General features: G+C 60.3%; 1 protein-coding gene across 1 annotated transcript; it reads right to left on the reverse strand.

The window, feature by feature from the left end:
- Nucleotides 1-3,946: 3,946 nt before the first annotated feature.
- Cartpt (CART prepropeptide) lies at nt 3,947-6,436 on the reverse strand. The gene is made up of 3 exons (XM_048368452.1): nt 6,273-6,436; nt 4,724-4,807; nt 3,947-4,070 (listed from the first exon to the last, which is right to left on the reverse strand). The coding sequence occupies exons 1-3, from the start codon at nt 6,432-6,434 to the stop codon at nt 3,963-3,965; spliced, it is 354 nt and encodes a 117-aa protein (XP_048224409.1). The 5' UTR covers nt 6,435-6,436; the 3' UTR covers nt 3,947-3,962.
- Nucleotides 6,437-9,368: the final 2,932 nt, after the last annotated feature.

Here is a 9,368-nt window from a genome sequence, read left to right on the forward strand (position 1 = left end):
TTTGCCTTTCGGTCCCGAGGGCCTGGCACGGGGAAGACACTCAGAGGAGTGAAACAGTGAGTGCGCTCTATCAAAAGCCAGCACTGCTTCAGGTGTGTCGGGAGGGAGCTGAGCAGAACTCCCCAAACAGCTGAAACAACACACTTCTAGCTGAGGGCAGTAGTGCATGCCTATAAGCTCAGCACTTAGAAAACGGGAGGCACATGCGTTGGACACCAAATTGGGCTCCATAATTACTTCCTCTGTGTGTCTTTGTGGGAAGAAATACCTAACTCTTCCTGGAAAATCATGGAGGATTTCCACAAATGGAGTTCTGAAGACTTGAATGCAATTTTTCGTTGTTATCTTTGTTCCTACCCTGGCCTCATGGTACACTGGCCTAGTGGTAGAGTGCTTGCCTCGTTTACACGAAGCCCTGGGTTCCATTCCTCAGCACCACGTGTACAGAAAAAGGCAGAAGTGGCGCTGTGGCTCAAGTGTTAGCCTTGAGCAAAAAGAAGCCGGGGACAGCGCTCAGGCCCTGAGTTTAAGCCCCAGAACTGGCCAAAAAAAGATAATTAAAAAATAAATGTCAGCCTCCTCTCCTCCCCTCCCTAACTTCACTCTCCATACTGTTTTAGATTCAGAAGAGGGTAGAGGAGCAGGGGTAGGGCATGCACCCCGCGAGTCCTCCAGACCCTGGCTTAGGGTGAGAGGTCCAAGATCCCTGACCCTGTGGGAAGGAGATTGGTGATGAGTGAGAAGAGTCATATGGTAGCTTCTGTGACTGTCTCCAGGCCACTGTGGGAACTGCTGCTCTGTTCCACTGTCCCGAGCCTTGGAACAGCCTCCTGGTCCTTAGCGTCTAGTCAGCGCTCAGAGCCCAGGCTTTGCAGCCAGCCTCAGACAGGCGCTGAGCCTGCTTGTGGGCGTCTACTTCCCTCATTAAAACTTTCTGAATCCTTCACATTCTTTTCCCCCACCTTGGGGACCTTTAATCATTAAACATACTGAAGTATTCTATTTGAAGAAGAGCTCGGGTGTTAACAAAATGGGAAGGCAGAGTTACTTCTAACAAGCCACTACATTAAATGCAGCCATTAAATGTGGCTAGCAATAGCATAGAACAAGTATTTATACCATGAACTCCAAATGTGGGCCCCCAGACAAAACTATTGGAGAAAACCTCTTGGTAACAAGCCCACAGATTCTGGGTGATCAACTCCTTATGCCATTTTTCAATGCCCTCTTGTGTTATTAAACAAGGAAGCAAAGGTGGTACTTGCAGGGGAGCAATGGCGGGGAGAGCAAGGTAAAGCTGAATCGGGGCGCCCGTTGGTTCTGCCTAAACACGGCTCCGTGGCTAACACAAGGTCCTGATTGAAATGAGTTGGAGTTGGATGGAGAGAAAGACCTAATGGGTTCAAGAAGGTTACGATTTTTAGCTGAAATGATTTGTGACAACGGAGCAAACTGCGAAATTCTTAAATAATTCTTTGCAGGGGTTTTTATTTTAGAATTCCACATTCGCATCACATATTGGCTATGTCCTAGGGGAAATTACATGGAAATGTGACCCTCAAAATACAAATTGGTTCTCAGTGAGTTGGGCTCTATTTTTTTTTTAAATAAATAAGAAAAGAGAAAAAGATCTTTCTGGCAAGTTAGTCTGTTGATTTCCCCAGGTGGCATGGAGGGAAAATATAAAAGGAGATAAAAGAGATTAAAGCTGAAATCACAATTTAGGATTATGTCATTTAAGCAAATTTGGTAATCCCTCTGGGTTTCTGTTTCACATTTTAGATAATGGCAACAATGTCAGTCTTGCAAACTTGGAGAGATTAGGCGTGCTGATAGTAACAATAAAGCAAGTGTAAGGTGTGTGTAAGAGTGCTTTCTCCAGCACCTTCCTCACCAAGACACTGGGGGTGGGGCTTGGGTTTTACATTCTGCTATTATGCAGATGCCTCTTGAGTTTGGATTAGAAAGCTCTTAGCAATTGTCTCTGTGTTGCTGATTCCTCCTTCCTTGGTCTGGTTTAAGCCTTAGGAAATGTGAGCTCAAGTGAGTATCAAAAAACATTAGAAATTCATTTTTAAATTTCTTGAACTGACTTTACCCCACCAATATTTATTTGTTCATCTCAAAACCATTACTTAACTAATTATGTTTTTTCCAATATTGCATATTTACTAGTAGAAACAAGTGGGTTTCGTCCCCTTAATTTTATGGTACTGGAGCTACTACCACTTCAGATATGCACCAGTCCCTTTGGCTTTTATTTTAAGATAGGGCTTTGTGCTTTTGCCCAGCCAGTCTTGAACCATGATGCTCCTGTTTCCTCCCATCTCCGGCTCCTGACTCTCTGGGATTACAGACATAACCTCTTTGCCCAGCCCAGGCCTCTCATTCCTGGAGCATCTGATACAGCAATCTTCCTTTCTCTGGGTGAACAACCTCTTTTGAAAATCAGTGTCTATTTATTAACAAGCCAGTTGTCATAACAAACGTTGTGGTTTTTAATTTTTTTTTTAATCTTCCATTGACTGTGAGGCTGAAGTTCTCCGAGGAAGCCACATCTATGTTGAAGGCCTTGCAGAACGACCTCTCTCGAGTAGAGCATGGGAATTGTGGGAGAGATGGCGCAGGCCTAAATCCTACGTCGTTTTGGCTACCTTCAGCTCTTTAAAAAAGTAGCCATTTATTTTTTTTTTCTAATTGAATAATCTTCACTAAATACCTACTGTATCCTAGAGGCTCGTGTCCCCTGAGGTGTTGTGCATGGGCCAAAAGCAGTCGTATTGCTTGATGGAGCCATTGCACCCGACCGCCCATCCTCACGTCTGTTAACGGACTCCTAGAATGCACTGCTATGCGTAGCAGACCCCTAGCGCCCACCCACCGGTAAAGCATGGAAACGGGGCAGGAGACCTTCCTGCCTGGCTGCTGACCTGGGTAAGGCCCAGCCCTGCGTCTGCCAAGTGTTTTAGCTCAGGATGTTCTTTGTAAGCCCAGCCTCTCCCACGCAGGGCCAGAGCCTGTCACTCAAGCTAACCTGACCGCAGGTTCCCGGGCCCTGGCCGCTCGCGCCTGGCTCAGTGATTGCTCATTTCCCTCCGACAAGGAGCTGTGGTTTTACACCGACGGAGCTTGCGGTTAAGCCTGAGGAGTCCAGCGAGAGATTCGGATCCACAGAGTCGGATTGCTTCAGATCCAAGCGTCTTCCTCTTTCTCTCGTTTTCTCTCCTTCCTTATTCCACACACACTCACACTCTCACTCACACACACTCACACACTCACACGCTCACACTCACTCTCACACACTCACTCACACTCACACACTCACTCACACACACTCACTCACTCACCCACTCACACTCACACACTCACTCACACGCTCACACTCACTCTCACACTCACACACTCACTCTCACACTCACACACTCACTCACACACACACTCACACACTGCTACAGTCAAAGGGAAAGAGTTTATACCAAGGCAGATGTGGCAAACTCCTGATTAACTGGGCACCCGGCTCCCTGGGGCCTGGGGCCGGGGGGGGGGGGGGCGGCTCTCCCTCCCGGGGGGCAGCCGTGTCGGGAACCTTCCCTTTGGGAACAGCAGCGCGAGCCGATCCGTGTCTGAGTCCCCCGTGCCCCCCAAGTTCCCGGGGTGGAAAGCACAGCGCACTCGGGCGGTTAGGAAAAGCGCTTTATTCCGTGCTCTGCGCACGGGGGCGGGGGGGCGTCGGGGGCCCGCGGCGCGGGGGGGGGGCGGCCCTCTCCGGGGTGCGGGGTCATCGATCCGGGCCGACCGGGGGTGGTTTTCATGCCACGTACGGAGTCACCCTTTCCCGCGCCCGGCCCCCCTTCTCCGGCCCCGGGGCAGGGACGGGGAGGAGGGCCGGGTGCTGCCCCGCGGGCGGGGGGGGGGGGACGGGGGAGGGGGGGCGCGGAGGGGGGGCGGGGGCGGGCGGGCCGTCACAGGCACTTCAGCAGGAAGGAGTTGCACGAGGTTCCGCGCGGGCAGTCGCACAGCTTGCCGATCCGCGCGCCCTTGCGCACCGCGCACTGCTCTCCCGCGTCGCACTGCAAGCCACGCGCGGGGAGGGGGTCAGCGGGGGGGGTCAGCGGGAGGGGGTCAGCGGGAGGGGGTCAGTGGGGGGGTCAGCGGGGAGGGGGTCAGCGGAGGCCCCCGGGGGAGCCCATCGGGGAACAAGCGCGTGGGCCCCGTGGCCCGGCCCCCTGCCCGCGCGCGGGCCGCCTCTCCAGAGGCCCCGCTGGCCTGCGGCGCGCGGGCGGGGGGCGCGGGGGGCGCGGGGGGCGCGGGGGGCGCGGGGCGGGCGGGCGCTCGTAGCGGAGTCTCGGGCTCCTCCCGGGCCTCGCCCGCCCTCCCCGGCGCGTTCTCTGGCTCCGGCAAGGGGAGCGGGGTGGGGTGGGGGGGGGTAACTCGTGGATCTTCCCGGGCACCCAGCAGGGCGGCTCCCCGGCGGGAGGGAGCCGGGGTGCTGGGGCCGGGGCGCGCGTGCGCGGCGGTTCTCCGGTCGTCGTGTCCGGAGGCCCCGGCCCCCGCTCCGCGCGCGCTCCTTCGCCTTCACGGAGGAGCGGCCCGTGCGCCCGTCGCGCTCCCGGGGCGGGGGGGGGGGTAGGGGGGCGAGGCTCCTCCCTGCGCGCCCTCCCCACGGGGCGCGGGGCTGACCCCCCGCCCGCCCGCCCTCCCGCGCGCCCCGGCCCGGGCTCACCATGGGCACCTGGCCGTACTTCTTCTCGTAGACGGGGATGCGCTTGCTCTTGAGCTTCTTCAGCACCTCCTGCAGCGCCTCGATCTGCAACGCAGCCCGCGCCCGGCCCGCTCCAGCCTCGCCCGGGAGCCCAGCCCGGCGCCCGCGGCGCGGGGGGACCTCGGAGGGGCCGGGGCGGGGCGCGCGGGACGCGGGGCGCGGGGCCCGGGACGTGGGGACCTCGGAGGGGCCGGGGCGGGGCGCGCCAGACGCGGGGCCCGGGACGGGGGGACCTCGGAGGGGCCGGGGCGGGGCGCGGGGCGCGGGGCGCGGGGCCCGGGACGGGGGGGACCTCGGAGGGGCCGGGGCGGGGCGCGCGGGACGCGGGGCGCGGGGCCCGGGACGTGGGGACCTCGGAGGGGCCGGGGCGGGGCGCGCCAGACGCGGGGCCCGGGACGGGGGGACCTCGGAGGGGCCGGGGCGGGGCGCGGGGCGCGGGGCGCGGGGCCCGGGACGGGGGGGACCTCGGAGGGGCCGGGGCGGGGCGCGCGGGACGCGGGGCGCGGGGCCCGGGACGTGGGGACCTCGGAGGGGCCGGGGCGGGGCGCGCCAGACGCGGGGCGCGGGGCGCGGGACGGGGGGACCTCGGAGGGGCCGGGGCGGGGCGCGCGGGACGCGGGGCGCGGGGCCCGGGACGTGGGGACCTCGGAGGGGCCGGGGCGGGGCGCGCCAGACGCGGGGCCCGGGACGGGGGGACCTCGGAGGGGCCGGGGCGGGGCGCGCGGGACGCGGGGCGCGGGGCCCGGGACGGGGGGGACCTCGGAGGGGCCGGGGCGGGACGCGGGGCGCGGGGCGCGGGGCCCGGGACGGGGGGGACCTCGGAGGGGCCGGGGCGGGACGCGGGGCGCGGGGCCCGGGACGGGGGGGACCTCGGAGGGGCCGGGGCGGGGCGCGCGGGACGCGGGGCGCGGGGCCCGGGACGTGGGGACCTCGGAGGGGCCGGGGCGGGGCGCGCCAGACGCGGGGCGCGGGGCGCGGGACGGGGGGACCTCGGAGGGGCCGGGGCGGGGCGCGCGGGACGCGGGGCGCGGGGCCCGGGACGTGGGGACCTCGGAGGGGCCGGGGCGGGGCGCGCCAGACGCGGGGCCCGGGACGGGGGGACCTCGGAGGGGCCGGGGCGGGGCGCGCGGGACGCGGGGCGCGGGGCCCGGGACGGGGGGGACCTCGGAGGGGCCGGGGCGGGACGCGGGGCGCGGGGCGCGGGGCCCGGGACGGGGGGGACCTCGGAGGGGCCGGGGCGGGACGCGGGGCGCGGGGCGCGGGACGGGGGGGACCTCGGAGGGGCCGGGCCGGGGCGGGACGCGGGGCGCGGGACGGGGGGACCTCGGGGCGGGGCGCGCGGGACACCGGGACCGGGGCTCCTCCGCGCCCGGGACGTCCTGCCGGGGGCCCGGGAGCCCGGGGGCGCGGAGGGGGCTCCGGGGAGGGGGCTCCGGGGACGGGGCTCCGGGGAGGGGGCTCCGGGGACGGGGCTCCGGGGAGGGGGCTCCGGGGCGAGGGCGGCACTGACCAGCTCCTTCTCGTGCGAGGCGTCGTCCGCCGCCGGGCGGCCGTCCAGGGCGCGGGGCTGCAGCTCGGCGTCCTCCGGGGCGCGGGCGCCCAGCAGCGGCGGCAGCAGCAGCAGCAGGGCGGCGCCCAGCACGGGCAGCAGCCGCAGGCGGGCGCTCTCCATGGTGCTGACGGGGCGCTGCCGGGGCCCCGCGCGCCCGCCTCTTATAGGGGCGCGGGGAGGCGGGCGGGGGGGGCGGGGGAGGAGGGCCCGGGGGGGCGGGGGAGGAGGACCGGGGGGGGGCGGGGAGGAGGGCCCGGGGCCGCCGCCTGACGTCAGTGCCCGCCCGCCCGCCGGGCTCCGGCGCGCGGAGGGGCGAGCGGGACCCCGCGCGCCCCGGGGGGTGGAGAGCGCCCTCGGGGCGGGGCGCAGGCTCCGCGGAGGCCTCCCCGCCCCGAGCCGCGCTGGAAGCTTCTGGAGCCACCTGGCAGCCAGGAGGGGAGGGCTCCCCCGGACAGGACAGCGGGCCCTCGGGGCACCGCGGGGGACGGGGGCCGCGCGGCCTCCCCGGCCCGCCCTCGGGTGGGAGCTGCCGGGGGCAGGGGAGAGAGGCGAAGGTTCTGGAAGGCAGAAGGCAGAAGGCGGGCGGGCTGGGTTCTGGCTCTAGTCATGAGCTCTTGGAGCAAAAGGCCTGAATTCAAGCCTCAAGTACTGGCGCGCGCACACACACGCACACACACGCACACACACACGCACACACACACGCACACACACGCACGCACACACACACAATGATGCATCTTAAGATCATCCGGAGGCTGAACTAAGAGACTGGGAACATAAAACCCCTGGCTCATTAATGTAACCAACTGCCCAGGTTCTGTTTGCCATTTCCCAGTTTGAGCAAAAAGAGGCTTGGCTGTGGACAGTGCTCAGACCCTGAGTTCAAGCCCCACCACTGACAGAAGAAAGAAAACGAAAGAAGGAAATGCAACTCTTTGGTTTCGGGCGATTCCTCAGAAGACAGCCAGCGATGACCCTCAGTGACTTCTGACAGCGCTGAGGATTTCGAACCTGGATGCAAATGGAGGGAGGGTCCTGTAGAAGAAACCACTTGGACGGAGAAACGAACCCACCTGCCCACCCTCTTCTCCTCAGCTTCCCCTAAACTCATCCACCCTTCCACAACCCCATCGTGGCAGACTTAACGAGCTGCCACAACAGTTCAACAGCCACTCCTTAACCCCTACCCCATTTCCTTCAACCCATATTCCACCACCAGCCAGACTGCATGGCCTCTTAGAATCCACGATGGTTTCTCATCGTACCAAGCACAGTATCTAAATTCCTCACCCTGATTTACAATACATACATATACTATTTTTTTTTAATTGTCGGTCATGGGGCCTGAACTTGGGCCTGGGAGCTCTCCCTACACTTTTCGCTCAAGGCTAGAGCTCTACCACTTCAAGCCACATTGCAACTTCCGGTTTTCTAGAGTCTCATGAACTTTCTGTCTGGGCTGGCTTTGAACCATGATCCTCCGATCCCAGCCTCCTGAGTTGCTAAGTTGCTAAGGGGTGGGCCACCGGCATCTGGCTCGATTTACCAACTATTCCATGCTCTGCACCCACTCCCTCGTCTAGCCGCCCCCTCCGGACGCCCCCACTGCAGCAGCAGGGGCCTTCTCGGTGACCCTCTACTGGGCTAACCTCAATCCTAGTTTGGTGCCCGCGCACTTAGGCCACCTGGGGATGGCTCCCTGCGTCTCTAAGTGACTCGCTGCCGCTTGTCCCTTCAGACTCAGCTTCAGTATCTACAACCACTCAATTTACAGCATCTGCTGGCTTATTCTCCCATAAATTAATCGCTTAGCAGATAATGTGGGACAAACGGTGCACAATATGCACCTGGTGTCTTCAACTCTAGTACACACTGGGAAGCCAAGGTATGATATCTCTTCTAATAAGTAGTACACATATCACAGCATCAAAATATTTTCCCCAGCTTGAACCTGTATCTAACATCTCTGCCTTTCGACTAGGAACCAGACTTCACTGACATCATATTTTACCATTTAAACCTTACACAGATCTCTTGGCTCTTGTTGCAGAAACTGTCTGGTCATCTTAAAAGTAGTCTATACTTCAGGGTTGGGAATATAGCCTAGTGGTAGAGTGCTTGCCTCGTATACTCGAAGCCCTGGGTTCGATTCCTCAGCACCACATATAAGGCCAGAGGTGGTGCTGTGGCTCCAGGGGTAGAGTGCTAGCCTTGAGCAAAAAGAAGCCAGGGACAGTGCTCAGGCCCTGAGTCCAAGCCCCAGCACTGGCAAATAAATAAATAAATAAAACAAAAGCAGTCTATACTTCAGAGTGAAAATAACTCCAGATAATATTTTCACCCATCCCTACTAGATTGTAGATACCCCCAATGCAATACTTTCCAAAATTGGTTGAATTGGTAGAGCACACTCATATTTCGAAGGATGCCACATTTAGTTGAGGCGTTCAGAAAAGGACTCCTGGATAATCCTGTATAGCAAGTGAGGAGTGTGTTTGTCATTTACTCATTGTCAGTCCTTCTTCATCTTGAGCAGAAGGACTTTGTAAAATGTTTAGAAGAGGGCTGGGATGTAGCTCAGTAGCAAAGTACTTGCCTCACAAATGCAACGTCCTAGGTCCCATCCCCCATACCAAAAATAAAGAAAACAAAAAAAAATGTTTCGAAGTAGATGCAGTAAAGCATCTTCTTCCCAAAAACAATTTACATAACTTATGACTAGAGAAGAAACAAAAGAGAGAAGGGGAGTTCCCAGTTCTTTACATGATACCCCTCATTCTTGTTAGTTGGGGGGGGGTTGTTGTTCATTGTTTTAAGTTTGTGGGTTTGGTATTTAGTTAAGATATATAAGAGTTTCACTTATAACTTAACCTTGACAAGTGTTGCTGGTGCTAGTATTGAGTCTTGAACTCAGGGCCCAGGTACTGTCTTTAGCTTTTTCACTCAAGGCTGATGCTCTACCACTTGAGCCACAGTTCCATCTCCAGTTTTCTGGCAGTCAATTGCAGATATGAGTCTCATGGACTTTCCTGCCCAGGCTGGCTTCAGACCAGG

The sequence above is a fragment of the Perognathus longimembris genome, chromosome 19 (genome assembly GCF_023159225.1).
Source record: "Perognathus longimembris pacificus isolate PPM17 chromosome 19, ASM2315922v1, whole genome shotgun sequence".
NCBI lineage: Eukaryota > Metazoa > Chordata > Mammalia > Rodentia > Heteromyidae > Perognathus > Perognathus longimembris.

What these genes read in the sequence shown, in the direction of transcription:
- Cartpt (XM_048368452.1), bottom strand. Translation starts at nt 6,434, where the DNA reads ATGGAGAGCGCCCGCCTGCGGCTGCTGCCCGTGCTGGGCGCCGCCCTG. An exon ending in CCTCGCACGAGAAGGAGCTG is followed by an intron (nt 4,808 to 6,272) that starts GTCAGTGCCGCC and finishes GCTGCGTTGCAG; the next exon opens with ATCGAGGCGCTGCAGGAGGT. An exon ending in AGTACGGCCAGGTGCCCATG is followed by an intron (nt 4,071 to 4,723) that starts GTGAGCCCGGGC and finishes CGTGGCTTGCAG; the next exon opens with TGCGACGCGGGAGAGCAGTG.